Genomic DNA, 26,869 nt, shown 5'->3' on the forward strand with positions numbered 1-26,869 from the left:
AATTTCGTTTTGGCTTTAAGTTGTGTATGATCACTTTAAAAGTCATTAAAAGAATTTCTTTGTAATAAAATTAACAAAATTTTATTATAGGAAGCACATTTATCTGGGAGTCAGAAAACAACTAATTCTAGGTTTTAGTTTTATCTTGACTAATGATCTCTTAATCCTCAATTAAATAGTCATTTAATCCTAGGCCTTGTAATTTGTTGCCGACAGATTTTTCAGAAGTACCAACTGCACTCACTACCAAGGCATAACCAACTAGTGAAATACAACCACTTGGTGGAATGTTTAATTTTTTAAATGGGTGACTTCTCTTGTACTTTTCTCTTTCAGGCAGACTACAGCATCACTCTCATCTATTCCCATGGGGAGTAAAATACTCCAAAACAACATATAGTTTGGACATAGTTCCTTCCTCACTTCCCTTTCTTGCTAACTTTTCTCCAATAACTCTGTACTCTAGAACTAATAACAGCAGGAAAAGAATTGGTTGGCATTGAATAGTATAGAATACACATTCTGTATTTCATCTTCTATGAAAAGTTGAAACGATATAAAATGTAGCAGGTACTGTTTGTAAAGGACATACAGCGATAATTACGCTGCTTATGTCTTTCGATTCGTCAGGTCCACTCTTTTATACTCTACTTACTGACATAATTAAGTTCTATGTCAACCTACATTTCTAAAAAATGTATATATATTTAACATTGGGAATTCTTTGTTTAAAAAAAAATCTGGTTTAGATTCTGATTAAACTGAAAAAAAAATTTTTTTTTTGTGGACCATTTTGAAATTTTAAAGAATGTGAATACTTTGAGAAGAGGTTATGATCATCATTATTTGGCCTATTTTCAGGTTTATCTAAAACTAAAGATATTATTACTTTCATATTATAGATCAGGAAGCTGAATCTGTGAAAGGTTAAGTAGCTTGCTTAAACTAGGATGGGATTTGAGCCCCAATCTTTTTTATTCTAGAGCCCCTTTTTTCCCCCCAATTGAACTTATCCTATCACTTTTAGTTTTTTCATTTTAAAGTATAATAATATCCCTTTTTTTAAGAACTCTATTTTTAAATGTTAGAATGGGTAATAATTATTTCGCTATAGTGTTTCTTTTATTATAAATCTAGAAAGCAACTGTTCTATAGCTGAGGCATAGGTATCTATTATTAAATAACATTAATTTTTTCATATTAGATGCTTGTCAATGACATTAAATACATTTGAGAATTTACAAAGGGAGCCCTGGTGGCACAGTGGTTAAATGCTCAACTGCTAACTAAAAGGTTGGCGGTTCAAGCCCACCAGTGGCTCCGTGGGAGAAAAGACCTGGTGATCTGCTCCTATAAAGATTACAGCCTAGGCAGCTCTGCTGTGTCCTATAGGGTTGCTGTGAGTGGGAATCGACTTGATGGCAAACAGCAGTGGATTACATAAGTAGGAAACAGTTTTTAGGAGACACCCTATTCTCAGTCAACTGCAGTTTTTTTTTCTACATTAATGGTGCTCATTTTAAACTGAAATATGCAGAGATAAGTAAAGAAAAAGATATGGCATCATTATAAGGTAACTAAAAGTTAGCAGCCTGGTATAGTGATTGATAAGAAGACTTGGTGCACTGGTTAAGTGTTCAGCTGCTAACTGAAAGATCAATCTTAGGTTTGAACCCATCTACCAGCCGCTCTGCTCTGCCGGAGAAAGATGTGACTGCTTCCATAAAGATTACAGCCTCGGGAACCAGTTCTACCATGTCCTGTAGGGCCGCTATGAGTCAGAATCAGCTGGAAGGCAATGGGTTTGGTTTTGGTTTTTGCATTTTTGATTTCAGTAATCACTAACGGAAACCCTGGTGGTGTAGTGGTTAAGAACTACAGCTGCTAACCAAAAGGTTGGCAGTTCGAATCCACCAGGTGCTCCTTGGCAACCCTATGGGGTGGTTCTACTCTGTCCTGTAGAGTCGCTATGAGTTGGAATCCACTTGATGGCAAAGTGTTTGGTTTTTTGTTTTTTTGTTTTGTTTTGTTTTGGTAATGTCCTTACCTCTACAATTACCTGTAAGGCCTTATGAGACCCTCCTTGATCAGCCCACCCACAGAGCTGCTCTCTCTGACCGTTTGGTTACTTAGTTTCTCAAAACATTGAGATACACCCTTGCTCTCAAGAGTTTTTACTTTTGCTGTGTCCTCTGCCTTGAATGTCCCTTGAGATGTGCTCATGTTTCAGCCTTACTTCCACACTCTACCTACTCTCCTGCTTTATTTTTCTCCTTCTGACATTCCAAATAATTGTATTTTGCTTAGTTACCTTGTTTGTCTCTACCACTAAAAGGTGTACACTACAAAACAGTGCCTGACATACTAGAGGCACTCAGTGTTTGTTGAATGAATAAATATATATATGGGGGTGGTGTACTTTTAAAAAAATGGAATCATGCAAAAATAGTACTCTAATTTTTGCTTTTCTTTCTCAATAACTGATGGATATTGTCAATTGATAGTGATTTAAATAGCCGTTTCCAGTTTTTTTTTGTCACTATAATGTTGCAATAAACATCCTTATACATATTTCCTTATATTTTGTTGCTTTTATTTTTACCAAATAAATTCTTTCTTGTGGGTCAATATATTTTTAATTTCTTAGATAATTCCAAAATACTTGCCTAAAAGGTTAACACTCCACCAGCATTATGTGAATGTCATCTCCTGGTCTATTTGCTGACATTTCCTAACCTTGTCATTCATGCTTTTAAGGGCCTCAAATTTAAGGGAAGCCAAGAGAAACTTCCTTCAAATGTCATTGTATATTTTTCCATAACATTAAAGCTCAAAGGCTGTGCATAATTCCTAATCATACATTAATCAGATGTAAATCAGTCTTCCTATTTGCATTGTATACTTTTTTTGTAGACAGTTTTGAATGGGGATAATTACATTGATAGAATTCTAGGGTACAGAAGCTTTTCTCTTGGTTGGACTGGAGCCTACTATTTCTACCAGAAAGATTATCAGCTTGAGGTCTTAACGCTTGGTTCACTAGTTTTTAATCATAGTTTATATCCGGGAAAATGAACTTTTCGACCTTTTGAGACATAGTTCTGGTTCTGTCATTTCTGATTGAGGAGCATCATTGGAGTTGATCTTTGTCTAATCTGACTTGTAACACTACATGAGAAACTAATTCCCTTGTATAAAAATTCTTCTTATGATTAGCCTTTCTGATCTGAAAATTTGTTTAACAGGTTTTTGTAGAAACTGCTGTTACCCATTATGTTAGTCAGATTTCCTAATACTTACTCAGTAAACACTTGTTTATTGAACATTAACTCTGGAGTAGATTTATTTGGTTGAATTACAGAATCCTCTTACAGTTGATTGCTTGTTCCTTTCTGTAAAAACATTAAAAACTAGGTTACGCTTTAGCTGCTCAAATTTTTAGTTATTCTTGGCCTGCTTTTTTTTTTTTTTTTAATTTTGGAGCTGAATGTTGAAAAGGCAAACAATTTATTCACATGTGTATTAAGTGACATTAGTTTCTCATGTTGTTCTACCGTTACCTTAATCCATTTCCAGATTTTCTCATCACCCTTAACAGAAGCCCAGTAAGTCCTAAGCAGTGAGCCCTCCCTCCCCGCCTTGGTAACCACTAATAAACTTTGGTCTTTATACACTTGCCTATCCTAGATATTTTATATAAGTGGAATCATGTAATATTTGTCCATCTGCGATTGAGTGAATTTCACTCAGCATGATGTTTTCAAGAATCATGCATGTTACAGCATTTATCAGGACTTCACTTTTCCTTATGGCTGAATAATATTCCATTGTGTGTATGTACCATGTTTATTTATCCATTCACCTGTGATGATCAACATTTGGGATGTTTCCACCTTTTGGCCAATGTGAATAATGCTCCAATGAACATTGGGTTAAAGTGTTTGTATTCCTGCTTTCAGTTCTTTTGGGTATGTACTTTGTATTTTTGATACAAATATTTTACCACCTCCATTTCTTTACTTATTGTTTATCCCCTTCCCTTTTCTTTGTAAAGATGTATAACCTTTTAGTGTTCGTTTAAAAAGTGTTCTTACTAGTTGTTTCCAATTGGGTGCTCTGCCATTATTTGAAACTTTTAATATATCCATCCCATAATCTCTATACCGTACATTTCATTCTCTGATTATCAACTCCTATCTTTCCAGCTTTACGCCCTCTAAAATTCCAACTCCAACCATCCTATAATACTCTAGACTCTTCCAGTCCATTTATCCTACCACCCGTTCATTGTCCCTTACCCCCTCATGTTTTTTCTTCCTTCTTATTTTCACCTGTACTGCAGGAATGAATTGCGTCTAGAAAAAACTCTCAACCTTGAGGACTGATTTTACTTTAAATGTATGACAATGAACTACTTAATGCTGCCCAACAGTCATACTATACTTCCCCCAAGTTTATTACTAATTCCACTTATCTAGACCACTAATTCTTGGTTTCTTCTTTAGCCTCAGACTTCTAACCTCTCCTCTTGCCTTTACTTTTAGCTGATTACCTTGCTTTCTACATCAGTGAGAAAATTGACACATGAAAACAAAAATTACAAAGACTTTACCTTCTCCAGCTATCCACCCACCAAGTATCTGCACCCATTGTTATTACTAAAGAAACTTTTGAAACCAGCCCCTCCATTTGTGCACGAGGTCCTATCTGTTCTCACTTACTGAAGAACATTGCTGTGGCAGTTCTTTTCTTCTGTATCAGCTTTTTCCCTTTTGTGGATCATTCCCATCAGATTATTTCTCCAATCTTAAGAAAGGCCATTTTGGTCCCATTCACCCTCCATGCCCCAGCCTTCAGCTACAGATGTATTTCTCTGCTCTGCTTCGCAACAGTACTCCTTGAAAGAGTTGTCTCTTGGCTATTTCCAATTCTTGTTCCTTTCTTTTAAATCTAATTCTCCTAGGCTTACTCCCACAATTCCACAAAAACTGCTTCCGTGGTCTCTGGAAACCTTCATGTAGCTAAATTCAGTAGTTACTGACTTGTCCACCCTAATCTTACTAAACCTGATAACATTTGAAATACTTTTTTTTCTTCACTTGGCTTCCATGATACTGTACGCTCTTGGTTTTTTTTCCTGCCTCTCTGATATCCCTTCTGTGTCTCCTTTGCTCTTTCCTCCTCTTCTCCACTGTCTTATTTGGGGAGCCTGTGGCTCATTACATGGTCTTCTCTTTTCAATCTGTGATCCATCCATTGGTCCTTAGCTTTAAATATATGCCAGTTGATCCCAAATTTTACCTCCAGCCCAGAGCTCTCCCCTAAACTCCAATGTCATAACCTACTTAACTACTCAGCATGTCCAAATGGATATCTAATTAGACATCTCATACTTGATGTCTCCAAATCTGATTCCTTAATTCTTCATCTGCCATTGTATTGGAAAATCTTGTTACATTTCCCTTAAAAATATATTTAGAATTCTAATAACTTTCATCATTTCTTACCCTGGTTCAAGTCATCAGTATAATCTCTTACTTGTATTACTGCAGTACTCCTGATTTCACCATTGCCCTACAGTTAGAGTGATCCTTTTCAGTTATTTAGGTCAAATTATATCTTCTGCTCAAAACCCTACAGTGGCTTTCCATTTACCTCAGAGTAAAAGATAACATCTTTAAAATGCCCTGTAAGAACTTACGTGATCAAGCACCCTGGTACTGATTTTCTGCTTTTCTCAGCCACACTAGCCTACTTGAACATACCAGGTTACAGTTTTTGTACTGGGTGTTCTTTTTGAAATACTTCATATACTTCAGAAGTTTGTTTAAACTTTACCTTCAGTGGGCTTAACACTGATCACCCTATTTAAAATCAAATCCCTGCTAACTGTTCCCATACACAGACTCTGCCCAATATTACTTTCTTACATTGTACTTATCACCTTATAACAAACTACATAATGTATTTATTATGTTTATTCTTTCTTGCCCCTCCCCTAGCCCCCCCCCACTAAATTGTAAGTTTCCTGAGGTCAAGGATATTTTGTTGGTTTTCCTGATGATCCTAAGAGATTAAAACAGTGCCTGGACATAAAATAATAAAAAAAATATAATAAGTTATCAATAAATTTGGGTTGGATATTCTGCTTCCTTCCTCTAATACTCCTTGATGTCTATTTCTGTTATTGATATTATTACTCGTTACTCAGAAAAGAAACCTTGATGTCACTTTCAGCTTCTCACTTATCATACATGGCCTCACAATTCCTACATCCATCAAATGAGTTAGTATAGCAAATTAACTTTGACCAATATCTGGCACATATTAACCCCTCTCTGTATTAGCTGGAAACCCTGGTGGCATAGTGGTTAAGAGCTACGGCTGCGAGTGAAAAGGTCGGCAGATGGAGTTTACCAGGCACTTCTTAGAAACTATGGGGCAATTCTGCTCTGTCCTATAGGGTCACTATGAGTTGAAATCGACTAGATGGCAACAGGTTTACGTATTAGCTCTATTAAGTATCATCATCATCACATTTTATTCAGCTTCATCTCTAAACTTGAGCCTTCTATCCTCCCCTCACTAGGTTATCATTTCTCACTTGAAGCATGGCGGTAGGCTTCTTAACAGACTCCCTGTATTAATGCCTTTGCATCTCACCTTTTGCCTTTAGTCTAATCCTTTTCTCCAGGGTAACTTTTCCATAGCTCCATATAGCTCTCTGACACCAAAACCAAACCCACTGCCTTCGAGTCGATTCTGACTCATAGCAGCCCTGTAAGACAGAGTAGAACTTGCCCTGTAGAGTTTTCAAAGTTGTAAATCTTTATGGAAGCAGACTGCTACATCTTTCTCCTGTGGAGCAGCTGGTGGGTTCAAAGTGCCAATCTTTTGGCTAGCAGTGGAGCACTTAACCACTGTGCAACCATGGCTCCTTAGCTCTCTAATAAACCAAAAAACTCATCGCCATCTAGTTGATTCTGACTCATAGTGGCCCTACATAGAACTGCCACAAAGGGTTTCCAAAGAGCAAATGGTAGATTGAACTGCTGACCTTTTGGTTAGCAGCCAAATGTTTAACCACAGTGCCATCAGGGCTGCAGCTCTCACACAGGTGGAATTGCCTTATTCCCTTCTCAAACATTCAGTGCTTCTTCATTACTACATTGGAAATTCTAAAAATTCAGATCCCCTCAGTCTGTTCCTATCCAAGATCATCACTCGCTATACATCTCTACGCTTCACATATCCCATTCACTTTCATATATCCAAATTTGCAAATGATATTTACTTAGCCTGGACTCTGCCTCCCTAAAAAAAAAAAAACCCAGTGCCGTCGAGTCGATTCCGATTCCATTGCGACCCTATAGGACAGAGTAGAACAACCCCATAGAGTTTCCAAGGAGCGCCTGGTGGATTCGAACTGCCAACCCTTATGGTTAGCAGCTGTAGCACTTAACCACTACGCCACCAGGGTTTCCTCTGCCTCCCTATATGTCCTTAAATTCTCATAAAGTGTAGCTCTCAAATATCACTTCATTTTCTGAACCCTCAATTAGAAATCATCAGTTTGCTCCTTCCAGTTGCACAATGAGGCTATTCTATAACTTGACCGTTTTCCTTAAGGCGTCTAACCCATTGCCCTTGAGTCGATTCCAACTCATTGTAACCCTATAGGACAGTAGAACTGCCTCATAGGGTTTCCAAGGAGTGCCTGGTGGATTGGAGCTGCTGACCTTTTGGTTAGCAGCCATAGTACTTAACTGCTACCCTGCCCAATATATACTCAGAAACAGTGATTGCTCAGGGAGATGAGGACTAGCCACATACCTTGTGAGAAAATACAGGAAGTGAGACAGAATTTCTGTTTTCCTGTACCTCCAGACTTATTTGAATATTGGTGGTATAGTTTGTTTTGCTTTTTTCATCTGTTCTCTCTGGGATCTCATATCAGGTATAAACCCTTTCCCCTACTCAGTTATCTTTCATGTCTGCTTTTTGCATTAACTCTTATCCTTTGCCTATAACTTAATCAGAGTATCTCCATTCTAACGAAACTCTCTCAAACTTAGTATTATTTTTTCCCTTCTCCAGATGTCTTAAGAGAATAATCTATATGCCTTGTCGACTCTGCCTTTTAAATTTTTGATCAGTCCTCAGTCTAGAACCATTTGCCTGCTGCCCAACCACTTCAGTGGTGTAAATATGGCAGAGATCACCAGTGGCATCCTAAGTGTAAATTCTCTTAGCTCTTTATAGTTTTTGTGAACACTGTATCTCCTTGTATTACTTACAAATGTTGACCTTGCCATCCTTCATAAAACTCTTTTCCTGTGGGAGCCACTTTCTCCTGATTGTCTTTCTCTGCCTGATAATGCTTTCCTGAAGTCTCCTTTGCTCTTCCTTTTAAATAGTGAATATATTCATTCTTTCTCTCTTCACACAGGCACACAATTTTTTCCTGTTGGTGGTAACATTCAGTCCATTAATTTCAGTTACCACCTGCAAACATAAGATGCTTCCTAAGTTGTATCTATAGATCCACGCTTGTCTAATTCTGCTTAGTCTTAGAGGTCTCTAGGTCTTGTAGACTTGGAATCCTTCTGCAGCTGTAGCCTGGGCTTTCTTTCCCTCCAGAAAGATGTAGCGTCTCTACTGATGTTGGTGGTGTTCTTGTTAGTTGCCATTGAGTTCATTCCAACTCTTGGCGACCTCATGCATGCAGAGAAGTGCAGAGAACTGCTCCATAGGGTTTTCAAGGCTCTGAACTTTCAGAAGCAGATTGCCAGGGCTGTCTTCTAAGGCACCTCTTAAACCTGTTACCATTGAGTCGATTCCACCTCATGGTGACCCTATAGGACAGAGTAGAACTGCCCCATAGGGTTTCCAAGGAGCGGTTTGTGGATTCTAACTGCTGACCCTTTGGTTAGCATCCGTAGCATTTAATCACTGGGCCACCAGAACTGCAGGGCACCTCTGGGACCTTGTGCTTTGCATCCCACTTTTTAGAGAGTATAAAGAGTGAAATCAAAGGGATTGTTATTATTAAAACGTGAGTCCTAGATCTTCAAAGTTAAGAGACGGTAGTAAATACCTAGCTCTTCGGATGAATCCTTAAACATGATAACGCAGACTCAAATAACAGTGAACCCTGTTGGAACACAATGTGACTGCTTTGTTTTTCCTGGTTCTAGCAAGTTTCCCGTCATTGACAGAATGCAACTTAGCACTTTTTTTTCGCTCTCTGTTAGTGATAAATATTTGAGTTTTCCTACTCTGACAGGTTGTTGCCTTACATGGGGTCTGGCTTTTGGCTTTTCTAGGTTTTACTGTACTTTTGCCAAAGGGCTAGCCCTTGCAGACTGATGCCTTTAAAGTTTGAGACTGTTTTATAGCTAAGACCCACTCACTTCCACCCGCCCAGAGCCACCATCCCCTCCCCCATAGGCCAGATGGGTTTACATACCAGGCCTAAACCAAGGCCTGCTTTCTGATTTAAACTGTTCATTTTTTTTTTTTAAGTTATGTTCCTTTGAATACCAAACAGAGTTGTCTCACGGACAAGTTAAAAAATTCAGCAGAGTCAAAAGTCCATCCTGGCTGAGCCTAACGCCTCAAACATCACTTGATATTTTGGTTCCACAAAAGCCATTTCCTATACCTTTCTCAAGGCTTTTCTGCCCATTCAGATATGGAGATAAAAATATCAGTTTCATTACTGCCAATTCTGAATTGGAGCCTTGGTGCTGTAGTGGTTAAGAGCTTGGCTGCTAACCAAAAGCTGGGCAATTAAAATCCAACAGCTGCTTTTTGGAAACGCTATGGGGCGGTTCTACTCTGTCCTTTAGGGTCACTGTGTTGAAATTAACTCAACAGCATCTAGCAACAACAACAACAACAATCCTGAATTGAAGAGGCTTAATTTACCTATAGTCATGTTTGCTGCCATAGTCTTTCTGGTGCATCCTTCACCCCTACTTCTACTCCAGTTCCTATTATACTCACCCATTCCCTGAAGGTGAGAGCTGGATAGGACAACCACAGGCTTTCCTCATAGAACCTCATCAGAGAGCAGAGCAGAAAGCATGTTTTCTGTGGTCAGGCAGCTACTTCCGTTAAAGTAATGAGCTGAGTCACACATGCTTAGTTCCCTCCTTCAAACTCACCAGTCAGATAGTACTCCTCCCTCCATTGCAGTCAGGTAGGCTGTGGAGGTCACCAATTACTGTTTTCTTCCCAGTCCTTTAGAAAGGGCTTCAAACTGGAGCTCATGTGTTTCTGGAGGACTAGCAGAAATTCCCGTGTTGTACTATGTAGGCAGTTTCTAAATCTTCAGCTTCCATATGTGTTCTTTTCCAAAATGAATTTGCCTTAAAGAAACAAAAAATCAGTGTTCCATAGATTCTCCTAAACTATTACCCTTTCAGGAACAAAAGACTTACCTCTTACCCAATGGAATGTAAATAAGGTGCATTGCCCCAAGGTGTAACAGCCTCCAAAGTGGGCAAAACCTTTCAGGCACCTGTGGTATAATTTGAAAAGGAATTATTCTTCAAGGAATAACTAGTAAAAGCAAAAGACTTGAAAAATAAGTCAGACTTTTTCTGAGGAAAAATAAGTCTAATTTGGTTTTGGAGTTTGACTGTGAGCACTGGTTTTACTAGTTATGATATTGTGGACATTTTCCGTAAACTGTGAGTATCATTGTTTTGACACATTTAAAATGCACATAAAATATACAGGACACTAGATTATGTGCAGGAGCTCTGGTGGCACAGTGGTTTAGAACTCTGCTGTTAACCTAAAAGGAGCCCTGATGCCGCAGTGGTTAAAGCACTTGGCTGCTAACTGGAAGGTTGGAGGTTTGAATCCACTAGCCGCTTTGTAGGAGAAAGATGTGGCCGTCTGCTTCTGTAAAGATGATACAGCCTTGGAAACCCTATAGGGCAATTCTCTGTCTTTTTTTTAAAAAAAAAACACCGAACCTGTTGCTGTTGAGTCGATTCTGACTAATAGCGACGCTGTAGGACAGAGTAGAACTGCCCCATAGAGTTTCCCAGCAGCAGCTGGTGGATTCAAAATGCTGACATTTTGGTTAGCAGCCTTACCTTGCCGTAGCTCTTAACCACTGTGCCAGCAGGACTCCCTCTGCCCTATAGGATTGTCATAAGTCAGAATCAACCTGACTGAATGCCAAACGGTTTGGTTTGCTTTTTTGCTTATCTAAAGGTCTGTGGTTCAACCCAACAGCTGCTCTGAGGCAGAAAAGAGCTACTATCTGCTCCTGTAAAGATTGCAGCCTAGGAAGCCCCATGAGGCAGTTCTACTTTGTCATATAGGGTCACTATGAGTCAGAATTTGCACATAACAGCAGATTATGTACAGGGAGTACAAAGTTTAAAAAAAATCTTCTAGAGAGAATACAGGCAAAAGAATTTGAAGACTATGAGCCAAGGAGGAAAATCTAACAGTTAAAATAGCTAATTAAGACATGTTAATTGGATTTTTGCAGAGTCCCTGCGTGGCCCAAAAGGTTAAGTGCTCCACTGCTAGCCAAAAGGTTGATAGTTTGAACCTACCCAGAGGCACCTTGGAAGCCAGGCCTGGCAGTCTGCTTTTGAAAGGTCGTAGCCATGAAAGCCCTATACCAAAAACATGTTGCCTTCAAGTTGATTCCGACTCAAAGCAACTCTCTGTAGCACAGAGTGGAACTGCCCCATTGAGTTTCCAAGGAGTGCCTGGTGGCTTTAAACTGCTGACCTTTTGGTTAGCAGCCATAGCTCATAACCACTGTGCCACCAGGGTTTCCTGAAAGCCCTAAAGAACAGTTCTACTCTGCACACATAGGGTCACCATGAGTCAGAATTGTCTCAACAGCTACTGCTAACAACAGTAATTAGATTTTGAAATTTATTCTTGTTTTAACTATGAAAATAGTAAGTACTCTTTTTAACAAATGTAAACACTATACAGTTATATAAAGTAAGATTGAAAGTCACCATCTTCCTGCTCTCCCTCCTCCAATCCCAGCATCCAGAGGTAATCACCATGAAGCCTTTGATTTGTAGCCCAGCCTGTTTTCTGTACTTCACACAAGTAGAGATACATAAAGGGTTTGCTTCTCCCTTACAAATATAATTTGTAACAAATGTAAATTGTGAGCATTTCCCCAAGTATAGAGATTTATAACACTTTTAATAACTGCCTAGTAATCTGTTGGATGTATACTGTTATTAATTTATCTACTCTCCATTATTTTGTTTCCATTTATTGCCTTCATAGACAATTTTGTGGTGGAAATTATTGAACATACATTTTTCATTAGAGGTAGTCATTTTGTAGAATAAGTTCTTAGGATACGCAGGTTTAATTTTGATAGGCTTTCGAAATACCTTTCCCAGAATGTAAATATTCCCAAACTTTGCCAATGTGTGATATGTTTTTTTAATTTTGCCAAATTAATCAACAAAAAAATGGTACTTTGTTATAATTTATATTTCTTTAATGATTATGAGGCTATACATCTGTTTATCATTTGCCCGTTTTAAAATTAAATTGTCTTTATCATTGGCTTGATCTTGATATTTTAAAAATATTCTCGTCTCTTTGGAGTGCTTTGAGTATGATCTTGATCAAACAATGAATTAAACTAGGTGGTTTTCAATTATATGGTATCCTGGTTCCCTTGTGAAAAATTACATTATGTGACAACTTTTTTTTCCCAGAATATATTCCAGTGCTAAATCTCTGTTTTATTGATCTTTTAACAGTTAAGGGAAGAAAGCCGGAGGCTGGCTCTGGCTGCCAAAAGAGAAAAGAGAAAGGAGAAGAGAAGGAAGAAAAAGGAAGAACAAAGAAGAAAACTAGAAGAAATTGAAGCCAAAAATAAAGAGAATTTTGAACTCCAAGCTGCTCAAGAGAAAGAAAAACTTAAAGTTGAAGGTATTTTCTCTAACAGCTATTCAAATAGTTTCATGTGATACATTTTAGTCAAAATTATATTTGTTTAAATCACTTAAAGCGAAAACAGACTTCTGAGTTATGAAGCTCCTAGAGTATTTGTACACATTTTTCCTTTATTGTCTCTTCTTACAACTTTCTATTAAGAAATATTTCAAGCCTACAGACAGGTTGAAAGAATGATAAAATGAATACCTGAATACCCTCATTGTTAACATTTTACCATATTTGCTTTATGTTTTTCTCTGTAAATATATACACATATTTTTTGTGAGCTATTTGAAAGTAAACTGCAGATATTCTGACATTGCACCTATAAAAATTTCAGCATGTATCCTTGAGCGTGACATTTGCTTACATAATCACAGCACCATTTATAATCCTAAAAAATAAATGACAATTCTATAATATCATCCACAGTCCAGACCATATTTAAATTTCCAAACTAGGCTGTATTTAGAAGATAACTTGAGGTGGGAATATTGTGGGGAAAAACTATTGCCATTTAACCACAAAATATATATGCAGTGTGTTTGTTTTTGTTTTTTAATTTTCTCTAGCTTCAAGCCTTTTATTTTGAAGGATTTCAAACTACAGAAAGTTTAAGAATTAATACAGTTGAAAACCTGCATGTTGTCTGGATTCTTAGCTGATAACATTTGACATATTTGTTATGTCTGTCATCTTCTTTCTCTCTCTTTTTTGTTGTTTGGAAGAGTTTGCACATAAGCTATATGTGTCATGCAAAATCACCCCTAAATACTTGGGTATGTATTTCACAGAAAAAGAACATTATTTTACATAACCACAATAACATTATTATATCTAAGAAATTTAAATTGTCCAAAAAATATTCCTTATAGCCTACCTGCTATGCTTTGGATAGGCCTTAGAGAATTCTTGAGAATAGATCATTTGTATCCACTTCATTACCAACACGAATGACTGCCGATTTTATGTCTAGTCATAGCAGAGTAACTCCTGGTTTTTGTTTTTTCTTTCTTCTTCAAGTGCATAAAGCTACGTATATTCTAGGGGCACTTAAAACTTGCTAATTCAGTATTCCTACTTTACAGATGAGCCTGAAGTCTTGACAGAGCCTCCAAGTGCCACAACCACTACTACCATAGGTATATCTGCAACCTGGACAACTTTGGCAGGTTCTCATGGTAAAAGAAATAATACCATAACTACAGCTAGTTCAAAGAGGAAAAGCAGGAAAAATAAAATTACTCCAGAAAATGTTCAAATTATATTTGATGATGATCCACTACCAATTTCATACAGTCAGCCAGAAAAAGTAAACGGCGAATCCAAGAGCAGCAGCACCAGTGAGAGTGGGGACAGTGATAATATGAGGATTTCCAGCTGTAGTGATGAAAGTAGTAACAGCAACAGCAGCCGGAAAAGTGACAATCATTCACCAGCTGTGGTCACTACCACCGTGACCAGCAAGAAGCAGCCATCAGTTCTGGTTACGTTTCCAAAGGAGGAGAGAAAATCTGTTTCTGGCAAGACTTCAATAAAGTTAGTTCTGATTTTTGTTTTACTATGCATAATATTGCTCAACTGCTAACTGAAAGGCCGGCGGTTTGAACCTACCAGCCGTTCTGAGGGAGAAAGACATGGCAGTGTGCTTCGGTAAAGATTTACAGCCTTGAAAACCCTATGGGGCAGTTCTGTTCTGTCCTAAGGGTTGCTAAGAGTCGGAACCGACTCAGTGGCAGTGGCCTTAATATCTTCATTAAACATTTTGTTGCTGAATTTTTAGTAATACAAGTGAATTACCAACTTACAACATAAGGATTTTTTTGTGCGTGTGTTAAGGTACGATTTTAATTGAAGGATAGCTGTTTTTTTAGATTTCGTATTTGTGAGAGATTAAATTCTTTTTGCTATGTAATTTCTCCTTTTTGATTGTTAGCTATGAAAAGTATTGATTTTGCTTTTTTTCAGGGATTATTATTGAGATTTACTCTGGTAAATTTGACCCCTAGGTAGTGTCTTCCTAAAAAACTGTTTGTATTACGCTAAGTATTTAAGAGAAGTGAAAAATAACTCCTCACTTGTTCACCATATTTAATCTAAATATAAATAAAATAAAATCATGTAATAGATTACCTTTATCATTTAAGAAATTCTACATCCATTCAATATTTAATATACTTTCCCCTCCCCTCTGTAAAGATTGTCAGAGACTATCAGTGAAGTGACCAGTAATTCTCTGTCCACTTGCACAAAATCTGGTCCATCTCCCCTGTCCTCTCCAAATGGGAAGTTAACAGTAGCAAGTCCTAAGCGTGGACAAAAGAGGGAAGAAGGATGGAAAGAAGTTGTAAGAAGGTGAGTGATTGGTTTTCTGGTTGTTTTTCACATTCTTTATATATGCTGTATTTCACAGTGAAGTGTTAAATTCCTCCTGCTCTTTAATGGTTGCAAACAAACTCGTGGCCCAAGGCTGAATTTGGCAAAGACAGGTGACACCATATCTTAAATGAAAAAAAAAAAAAAAAAAAAAGTCAATACTTCAAAATTGAGAGAATTTACATAGAAAGTTAGGTACTTACGGTACCGACAGACACTGGAATTTGCTAAAAACCAGTCTGAATTCTTTAAGGTTGTAGATTGTGTACTATTCTACCTTGTATCCCCAGAGCCCATTATGTAGTAGATATCAAGTAAATATTTAAGGACTGAATAAATACCAATTTTAAATTATTGATCCAATCCTGTTTTTAAATCATAAGTTACATTTATTTCTCTCAAGGGTTTTAGGATAAAAATATTATATTTTTCTTGGAATTTTTTAATAATTATGTGTCAAAGAGTAGGAGTACAGCATCCCAGAAACCAAAGAGTTCATAATAAGATACCACAAACCTAGAAAGAATGTAAGTCTTGGATCACTAATTTTAAAGAGCTTTTCAGAAATTCTATCAAAGATTTTGATTTTCATTATTTGAAACAAGAGCTATAATGAATCAAACTTATTACTATTAATCCCAAAACATGCTGTACAGTTTTTTTAGTCATTTTTGGACCAAAACCAACATCTCTATCTCACCCATACACTTATTCATATCCACACTCTCTATTGAACTAATTGAAATCAGAACATCAGTACCGTCTGTACCAAGAGTGAAGTAACATAATTCAGTTTTTCTGTATCCATTTTACATTGTGGTATAAAAAGCAATTCTTAACTAATTTGGAAATGATGCTAGCGGATGCTTAGTTATTATATAAAAGGTCAGGGATCAGATCCCACCTTTTAAAACATATAATGTGAATATTTAATCTGTCATTCTGAATAAATTGACTAAATGTCTTTATTACATATTTGGCTGATTCTCTTTACTGAGAATTGTATGTTTCTTTTAGAAGTATTTTTTAATTCAGACTTTTCAGAAATTTATATCTACCTTTCCTAAATCTGAATGTTTAAGATTATAATGTAATTTTGCAAGTGTTAGATGAGTTTTGCTTTTTTAAAAAATTCCCATAGAGGTTTCTCTTTCCTTGCACTACTAAACATCCTTCAATGAATTTCCAAATTTGTGCATAATTATTTTAATGCCTCTAGAAAAATGCAGGGAAACAATGAAATTTTAATACCATCACTTCAGTTAGATATTAGGGGATAAAGAGAGAAATGCTAATAAAACATCAAAAGATGCCCACAAGAAGCCGTTCTTCTTTATATTTCTCAGGCTAAACTGGCTGTCCCCACCTGTATGCCTTTAAGATAGCCGTATTAGAGCACTCATGACATGGTGTTAAGAATTTTCTTATGTGGTATCTAGTCAGTCAATATATATGGGCAGGAACCCATGCCTATCTCATTTCCAATTAACATTTGCATTAGCTCAGTACATGTCTACCTAGTGGGTGCTTTACAAATATAAGTGAACAATGCAAAAACAACAACCAAATAAAATTAAAAATAAAAAGAAGCTTTGCGTTACTTAGAGGAGGAAGGTAAGGAGTGACTGCTTAACTACTAATATGTACAGGGTCCCTTTTGGGGGATGATAAAAATGTCCTGAAATTGGATTATGGTTGCATGACTCTAAATATACTTCAAACCATTAAATTGTATACTTAAAACAGGTGAATATTATGGTATGTGAATGATAACTCAATAAAGCTGTTAGGAAAAAACAAGTGAAGAATGAAAGTCAGGAAAGCAAACAACAATCTTAGGTGATAAGAAATTATAGTAAAGCTTTCTAATTTATCTATACATTCATTAGTGCATTTTTGTTTATTTTTCCTAGTTTTCATCTACCTGTTCATCTATAGTGAGAATAGTTAGAAAAGGCTTATTCACTAGTAATCTATTATATATGTATTTAAAGAGATATACTTTAGTAACCTCTCTCCTTATTTTAAACACAACCACTTGATGACATGAATGATTTAACTTTGCAATTTTGTTTTAAAAAGGTCAAAGAAAGTATCTGTTCCATCGACTGTGATATCCAGAGTGATTGGAAGAGGAGGTTGTAATATCAACGCCATTCGGGAGTTCACTGGTGCACACATAGATATTGATAAGCAGAAAGACAAGACGGGAGACCGGATAATAACTATAAGGCAAAACTTTGTGTCTCTTATATTTTCTTCCTTTGTTTTATTGCACTATAGCTTGATGAAATAGAGCCATTTGAGTTTTTGATGGAACTTTGAGTTTAATAGCAGATAAGTACAGGAACTTTTAGTTTCTTTTTTTTTTTTCTTTTCTAGTTAATACTAGGCTTTTGTCAAAGGTTTTAAGGAATATTTCTTTCTTGTGGGGGAAAGGTTTAGATTACCTTTTCCATACAGGAACTGCTCATACAACATTCTTAAAAATTTGTTCTGAGACTTAAGAAGGATTAAGTTTTTACCAAGGAGCCCCCGCGTGGTGCCAACTGTTAAGCACTGGGCTACTTAACTAAAAGGTTGATGCCTCGAGCCCACCTAGAGGCACCTCGGAAGAAAGTCCTGTCCATTTGCTTCTGAAAGTCTTAAAAACCCTATGGAGTGAGGCTCTACTGTGGCACACATGGGGCTGCTATGAATCAGAATTGACTTGATGGCAACTGGTTTGGTTTTGGTTTCAAGTTTCTACATTTTAAGTGGGTTTCCATCTTGGATTAGTGTTTGAGATTTGTTATTCTTTGATTGTGACCTTAGGATATGATATGAGCTCAGTAATTCAAATTTGAAATGAAATTTTACTTATCTTGAATAAGTCTTTGAACGGGTCTGTGCTCGAATATCCTTAAGATAAGGATGATATTCTAAGAAATTTTAGGAATGCATAAAGATGTAATTTAATGACTTCAATGTAAACCCAAGTTCTTTTGAAAGAGTTCCATATGCTTTCGGACAGCAGTTAAAAGTTTATTTGGGAGAGGCAGATGCCTTCGTTGAAAGTTGGTAGTTTTAGCCTGCTTTGGAAGGAAGGAGACAATTAACCATCTCTATTTTCTACTCATCTCCTCTCCATCTTGTTTTTTCCCCTCCTGTTAATAATTGGCTAGCCACGACCTGCTTTATCACAGAAGTGGGAAGATACCCATACGGCTTCCCTTGCACTCAAATATTTGCCTAAAGATCCATCAGTAGGATTTGACCTTATGGACATTGTTTGCATTGTCAGAGTTTCTCTCTCATTTTGAGACATCTTTCCAGAGGAATTACAACAATTATCTTACTAATAGAAGAACCACTAGTGAATATGTAGATGTGGTCATCTACAGTGCCAATATTTAAAATAAAATACTATTTTCTCATTCAGTTTCATTATTGTCCTTATAGTATTTTTTAAATTTTGATTGTTTAAATTTACAGTAACATTATGGATTATAGAGACTTTTAAGTGCAGTAGTTTTCTAACTAATGTATATTACAGTTGAAAATGTTTTTTTTGTTTAACAAAACTAAAAACCAAAAAAAAAAAAAATACCCACTGCCATTGAATTGATTCTGACTCATAGCAACCCTGTAGGATGGAGTAGAATTGCCCCATAAGGAAATAATAGTAATTTATGAAAATAAATGATTTACTCTTTCTTTGAAAACTATAGTGGTAATTTAGTGCAGCGTATTTCTTTGTTTGCAGAATATCTTACGAATGATTAGCAAATTGCTGCTTAACTTTCGTTATCTGTTCTCTGTGTGTATAGGCAAACACATACACATGGTGAATTTAGTTTATACACACGGTGAATTTAGTTTATACATATTAAAAAGTAGAGGAAATTGGATCTGATTTTTTTTTTTTTAATCAACTTTTAGGGGTGGCACTGAATCAACAAGACAAGCAACTCAGTTGATCAATGCTCTGATCAAGGATCCAGACAAAGAAATTGATGAACTTATTCCAAAGAACCGTTTGAAAAGCTCCTCGGCAAATTCCAAAATCGGGTCATCAGCACCTACCACCACTGCTGCTAACAGTTCCCTAATGGGAATTAAAATGACAACTGTAGCTCTCTCATCAACATCTCAAACTGCCACAGCACTCACTGTGCCTGCAATTTCTTCTGCATCCACTCACAAAACCATTAAGAACCCAGTGAATAATGTGAGGCCTGGTTTTCCGGTTTCTCTTCCATTAGCGTATCCTCCTCCACAGTTGGCACATGCTTTGCTTGCTCAGACTTTTCAGCAGATCCGTCCACCAAGGTTGCCCATGACCCACTTTGGAGGTACTTTTCCACCAGCTCAATCCACTTGGGGTCCTTTTCCTGTCAGGCCTTTGAGCCCTGCCAGAGCTACTAACTCGCCTAAGCCTCACATGGTGCCTCGCCATAGCAATCAGAACAGCAGTGGTTCTCAGGTGAATTCAGCAGGTTCTTTAACTTCAAGTCCAACAACTACAACCAGTTCATCAGCTTCAACGGTGCCTGGTACATCTACAAATGGCAGTCCAAGTTCACCTTCAGTCAGAAGGCAGCTCTTTGTTACAGTTGTGAAGACATCCAATGCCACCACCACAACAGTCACAACCACAGCAAGCAACAACAGCACTGCACCCACAAATGCCACATATCCTATGCCTACTGCCAAAGAACACTACCCAGCATCATCCCCATCTTCCCCATCTCCACCAGCTCAGCCAGGAGGGGTTTCTAGAAACAGCCCATTGGATTGTGGAACAGCATCTCCAAATAAAGGAGCATCTTCCTCTGAACAAGAAGCAGGTAGTCCACCAGTAGTAGAAACAGCAAACAGTAGACCTCCAAACAATAGCAGTTCTTCTGGGAGTTCATCAGTTCATTCTACTCAACAGCAGCCTCCGGGATCTGTTTCTCAGGAGCCAAGGCCACCTCTCCAGCAGTCTCAGGTTCCTGCCCCGGAAGTCAGAATGACAGTTCCTCCTTTAGCAACAAGTTCTGCTCCAGTGGCGGTGCCTTCTACTGCCCCAGTGACTTACCCTATGCCTCAGACACAAGTGGGATGTTCCCAGCCTGCTCCTAAAATGGAAACCCCTGCTATTAGACCAACCTCTCATGGCACAACTGCCCCTCACAAGAATCCAGCTCCAGTGCAGAATTCATCTGTTGCAGTCCTTAGTGTCAATCACATTAAAAGACCTCACAGTGTTCCCTCTTCTGTCCAGCTACCTTCAACCTTAAGTACACAAAGTGCTTGTCAGAATTCAGTACATCCAGCAAATAAGCCTATTGCTCCCAATTTCAATGCCCCTTTACCATTTGGGCCCTTTAGCACGTTGTTTGAAAACAGCCCTACTTCTGCTCATGCCTTCTGGGGAGGATCTGTTGTTTCATCTCAGTCAACACCAGAATCTATGATATCAGGAAAATCCTCGTATTTGCCAAATTCAGATCCTTTGCATCAGCCTGATACTTCCAAAGCTCCAGGTTTCAGACCACCATTACAGAGACCCGCTCCAAGTCCCTCAGGTGAGTCTGTGTTTTCTAAGGTTCTGTAGCTGTTCAGTAACATAGGTGATACGAAAACCCTTGCTCAGTTTCTAATGTTTTTACTCTATGACTAGACCATATGGACGGAGATTCTTGTATTTGGTTAATGAAAATGCTATTGTGAGTATTGTGTGTGTTTACTGTTGTTGTTGTTCTTAGGTGCCGTCGAGTCGGTTCTGACTCATAGTGACCGTATGCACAACAGAAAGAAACACTGCCCGGTCCTGAGCCATCCTTACAATCGTTGTTATGCTTGAGCTCATTGTTGCAGCCCATGTGTCAGTCCACCTCGTTGAGGGTCTTCTTCTTTTCTGCTGACCCTGTACTCTGCCAAGCATGATGTCCTTCTCCAGGGACTGATCCCTCCTGACAACATATCCAAAGTACGTAAGACCCAGGCTTGCCATCCTTGCCTCTAAGGAGCATTCTGGCTGTACTTACTCTAAGACATATTTGTTCATTCTTTTGCCAGTCAATGGTGTATTCAATATTCTTTGCCAGCACCACAATTCGAAGGCCACAATTCTTCTTCGGTCTTCCTTATTCATTGTCCAGCTTTCACATGCATATGATGCGATTGGAAATACCATGGCTTGGGTCAGGCGCACCTTAGTCTTCAATGTGACATCTTTGCTCTTCAGCACTTTAAAGAGGTCCTTTACGGCAGATTTATCAAATGCAGTGCGTCTTTTGATTTGACTGCTGGTTCCATGGCTGTTGATTGTGGATCCAAGTAAAGTGAAATCCTTGACAACTTCAGTCCTTTCTCTGTTTATCATGATGTAGCTTATTGGTCCAGTTGTGAGGATTTTTGTTTTCTTTATGTTGAGGTGCAATCCATACTGAAGGCTGTGGTCTTTGATCTTCATTACTAAGTGCTTCAAGTCTTCTTCGCTCTCGGCAAGCAAGGTTGTGTCATCTGCATAACGCAGGTTGTTAATGAGCCTTCCTCCAATCCTGATGCCCCGTTCTTCTTCATATAGTCCAGCTTCTCGTATTATTTGCTTAGCATACAGAATGAATAGGTATGGTGAAAGAATAAAACCCTGATGCACACCTTTCCTGACTTTAAACCACTCAGTATCCCCTTTTTCTGTCCGAACAACCGCCTCTTGATCTACGCAAAGGTTCCTCATGAGCGCAATTAAGTATTCTGGGATTCCCATTCTTCGCAAAGTTATCCGTAGTTTGCTATGATCCACACAGTCGAATGCCTTTGCGTAGTCAATAAAACACAGGTAAACATCCTTCTGGTATTCTCTGCTTTCAGCCAGGATCCATCTGACATCAGCAATGATATCCCTGGTTCCACGTCCTCTTCTGAAACAGGCTGAATTTCTGGCAGTTCCCTCTCGATATACTGCTTCAGCCATTTTTGAATGCTCTTCAGTAAAATTTTGCTTGCGTGTCATATTAATGATATTGTTTTATAATTTCCACATTCGTTTGGATCAGCTTTCTTGGGAATAGGCATAAATCTGGATCTCTTCCAGTCGGTTGGCCAGGAAGCTGTCTTCCATATTTCTTGGCATAGATGAGTGAGCACCTCCAGTACTGCATCTGTTTGTTGAAACATCTCAATTGATATTCCGTCAATTCCTGCACCTTGCTTTTCGCCAGTGCCTTCAGAGCAGCTTGGGCTTCTTACATTAGCACCATCGGTTCCTGATCATATGCCAGCTCTTGAAAAGGTTGAACATCAACTAATTCTTTTTGGTGTAATGACTCAGTGTATTCCTTCCATCTTCTTTTGATGCTTCCTGCGTTGTTTAATGTTTTCCCCATAGAATTCCTTCACTATTGCTCGAGGGTTGAATTTTTTGTTCAGTTCTTTCACCTTGAGTAACACCAAATGTGTTCTTCCCTTTTGGTTTTCCATCTCCAGCTCTTTGCACATGTCATTATAATACTTTGTTTTCTTGAGGCGCCCTTTGAAATCTGTTCAATTCTTTTACTTCATCAATTCTTCCTTTTGCTTTAGCTGCTCGATGTTCGAGAGCAAGTTTCAGAGTCTCCTCTGACATCCATCTTGGTCTCTTCTTTCTTTTCTGTCTTTTCAGTGACCTCTTGCTTTCTTCATGTATGATGTCGTTGACGTCATTCCGCAACTTGTCTGGTCTTTGGTCAATGCATCAAATCTATTCTTGAGATGGTCTCTAAATTCAGGTGGGCTATGTTCAAGGTCGTATTTTGGCTCTCGTGGACTTGATCTGATTTTCTTCCGTTTCAGCTTGAACTTGCATAGGAGCAATTGATGGTCTGTTCCACAGTTGGCCTCTGGCCTTGTTGTGATTGACGTTATTGAGCTTTGCCATTGTCTCTTTCCACAGATGTAGTCAATTTGATTTCTTTGTGTTCCATCTGGTGAGGTCCATGTGTATAAAAAAAAAAAAAATGTGTATAGTCGCTGTTTATGTTGGCGAAAGAAGGTATTTGCAATGAAGAAGTCGTTGGTCTTGCAAAATTCTATCATTCCATCTCTGGTATTATTTCTATCACCAAGGCCATATTTTCCCACTACTGCTCCTTCTTCTTTGTTTCCAACTCATGCATTCCAATTGCCAGTAATTATCAATGCATCTTGATTGCATTTTCGATCAATTTCCAACTGCAGCAACTGATGAAAATCTTCAGTTTCTTCATCTTTGGGCCCTAGTGGTTGGTACGTAAATTTGAATGATAGTCGTATTAACTGGTCTTCCTTGTAGGTGTATGGAGATTCTTATCACTGACAGCATTGCACTTCAGGATAGATCTTGAAATGTTCTTTTTGACGATGAATGCAACACCATTCCTCTTAAAGTTGTCATTCCCAGCATAGTAGACTATATGATTCTCCGATTCAAAACGGCCAGTACCAGTCCATTTTAGCTCACTAATACCTAGGATAGCAATATTTATGTGTTCCATTTCATTTTTGACAATTTCCAATTTTTGTAGATTCATACTTCGTACATTGTAGGTTCTGATTATTAATGGCTGTTTGCAGCTGTTTCTTCTCATTTTGAGTCATGCCACATCAGCAAATGAAGGTCCCGAAAGCTTTATTCCATCCACGTCATTAAGGTCGACTCTACTTTGAGGAGGCAGCTCCTTCCCAGTCATCTTTTGAGTGCCTTCCAACCTGGGGGGCTTACCTTCCAGCACTGTATCAGACAGTGTTCCGCTGGTATTCATCAGGTTTTCACTCGCTAATGGTTTTCAGAAGTAGACTGCTGGGTCCTTCTTCCTAGTCTGTCTCAGTCTGGAAGCTCAGCTGAAACCTGTCCTCCATGGGTGACCCTGGTGGTACCTGAATACCTGTGGCACAGCTTCCAGCATCACAGAACACGCAAGCCCCCACATTTCGACAAACTGACAGACACATGGGGGGTGTGTTTACTATATGCTATTGTTTTTAACCTTTTTGAAAAGCTACAGTGGATTTCATCTTGAATTTCCAATAAATAAATTTCATCGGGCATTTTTCTCTCAAAAAAAAGTCTCTTATGTTTTAATTTAATAAGATAATGACATAGGAGTTTCTTTTTTCAAATACAAAATAATTAACAAAGGTTTTAAAAATTGAATTTTCATTCCTGAGTGTCTTTTTTTTTTTAATAATGAGAACATAAAGCTGCACTAATACAATAGCCACTAGCCACATATGCTATTTAAATTAAAATTAAATAAAATTCAAAATTAGTTTCCTCAGTCACGTTAGCTGTATTTCAAGTGTTTACTAGGCACATGTAACTAGTAAGCTACCATGTTGGACAGCATAGGTATAGAACATTATCATTATCATAGAAGGTTATATTGGACAACGTTGACTTGTACAAAGAATCTAAGGATCTTATAGTTGTAGGCTGTTGCTTTTTTTTGTAAACTTTTTATTTTGATATAATTTTAAATTATAGAAGAATCCCCATGTATCTGTCACCCAGCTTTCCCTCATGAAAACATATAACCATAGCACATTTATCAAAAGCAAATTAACATGGGTACGATACCTTTAACGAGGCTACAGATTTTACTCAGATTTCGCCAGTTTTTCCAATAACGTCCTTTTTCTGTTCCAGGACCCCGTCCAGAATTCTAAGCTGCATTTAGATTCTTGCTTTTTAATTATGAGCATTTCAAATAATTAAGTGTAATGGTTAAGTGCTACCACTGCTAACCATAAAAGGTCAGCAGTTTGAATCTACTAGCTGCTCCTTGGAAACCCTAGGGGCAGTTCTCCTCCATCCTATAGAGTCACCATAAGTCAGAATCAACTTCATGGGTTTTTTTTGGTTTTAGTATGCCAGAGATTGATATACTATGGCCTGTGGGCCAAATCTAGTTTGCTGTCTGTTTTTACATGGTTGAAAACAGAAAATCGAAAGAAAAATATTTTATGGCACAAAAAAGTTACATGAAATTTAAACATGAGTCTTCGTAAATAAAGTTCTGTTGGATGCAACTGTACCTATTCATTTACGTATTGTGTATGGCTGCTTTCTCGAGAAAAAGGCAAAGTTGTATAATTGAGAGAAAATCTGCCAAACGTAAAATACTGTGCAGTATTTGGCCCTTTACAGAGAAGTTGCCACCCCTTGATCTGTGCTAGTGTGGAGATGATCCTCTAGAACTGAATTTTCCGTGTTTACTGGGAACTGGATATTATTTTTGATCTATTTCTGTGTGTGAAATGTAAATAAAATATAATGAACGTGACCAGTAGATACTTCTTTGCTGAGGGTTGATTGACATATTCATGTATACTTTCAAAAACAATTTCTCTTGAGTACTAAAAACAATAGAATCAGTATAATTATTTTTTAAAAGATCCTCATATAATGCATGGAAAATAATTTTAAATTTCATTTTTATGGTAGTTGGAATTTAATGGAAATAAAAATAAAATGGAAATACCTTCTCAAAATGTGGTAATCTATGTGGTGTATTTAGAAAGACTAAATTTAAGATTTAGAGAAAGAGAAAATAGGTTTTTTTGTTGTTTTCTTTTTTAATGGAAAGGTCTAGAAAGAGGACCAGCTCTATAGAACAGGAAGGTTTTTTTGGGACATACAGTTGATTAGAGTCAAAATGATTTTTAATTCCAAAGCCTGTCAAAGGGAAATATTGGTAGATTCAGGTCATTTAGAGTTAAAAATATTCACTCTAGTTATGTATTACATAGGAAGCATATTTTTAAAATTTTCTCCCGAACATCTTCCAGATCTTAATTTCTCTTTCTCTAAATTTTTCCTAATTCATTTTGTGTTCCATACGTATTTTTCTTTCTTTGCCTAGCCATCATATGTAAATGATTTGTCCATTTTTATTTTAGATGCAGATCTGTTATTATAGCTTTTATTTTTAAAAAACTTTAAATCACATAAAATTTTAAGGAAAAGAGTAAACAAAATAGTAATCACTTGTGTACTCCCTCACTTATGTTCTCCAATTTCTAACATATTTTCAAACCCTCATTCTCTTTCCTTCTTTTCTCCCGACTTCTTTCTCCTTTCCTCTTTCTCCCCCTTCTTTTCTTCTCTCTGTCTCCTTCCATTTTCTCTTCACTATTTGTCAAATCATGGGAAAGTTAAATTTCAAGTATTATGACACTCACCCCTAACTACTTCAGCATGCATCTTCCCAAAACAGAGATGTCCACCTTTACAGCTATAACACTAGCAGTGCACAGAAGAAGATCAACATTAATTCAGGAATAACATCCAATATAAAGTATCATTATCCCAATATATCCTCTATGTCTGTGTATGCTTTTTTTTTTTTTTCTCCTTCTTTTGATCAGAATCCAGTGAAGATTCACGTATTGCTTTTGGTCTCCCCTAGTCTAGAGCCTTGGTGGTCCTAGTAGGTAAGCATTGGGCAGCTAACCAAAAGGCTGGCAGCTCAAATCCACCAGCTGCTCCTTGGAAACTATGTGCGGTAGTTCTACTCTGTCTTGTACAGTTGCTATGAGTTGGAATCGACTCGAT

At 37.6% G+C, this 26,869-nt stretch overlaps 1 protein-coding gene across 7 annotated transcripts in view; it reads left to right on the forward strand.

Annotated features, from left to right (window-relative positions):
- The window catches only part of ANKRD17 (ankyrin repeat domain 17), a 191,908-nt gene that overhangs the window by 145,723 nt on the left and 19,316 nt on the right, over positions 1 to 26,869 (forward strand). For 6 of the 7 annotated variants that reach the window (XM_064285707.1, XM_064285708.1, XM_064285713.1 and 3 more), the window contains 5 exons: positions 12,774 to 12,945; positions 14,040 to 14,490; positions 15,151 to 15,306; positions 17,410 to 17,559; positions 19,249 to 20,879. In XM_064285707.1, coding sequence (XP_064141777.1) covers positions 12,774 to 12,945; positions 14,040 to 14,490; positions 15,151 to 15,306; positions 17,410 to 17,559; positions 19,249 to 20,879 — 2,560 coding nt within the window. Of the gene's footprint in view, positions 1 to 12,773; positions 12,946 to 14,039; positions 14,491 to 15,150; positions 15,307 to 17,409; positions 17,560 to 19,248; positions 20,880 to 21,059; positions 26,649 to 26,869 lie in introns of those variants that run through there. The other variant, XM_064285712.1, reaches the window with a different exon arrangement.

This window comes from Loxodonta africana, chromosome 5, assembly GCF_030014295.1.
Source record: "Loxodonta africana isolate mLoxAfr1 chromosome 5, mLoxAfr1.hap2, whole genome shotgun sequence".
In the NCBI taxonomy this organism is placed as follows: Eukaryota; Metazoa; Chordata; class Mammalia; order Proboscidea; family Elephantidae; genus Loxodonta; species Loxodonta africana.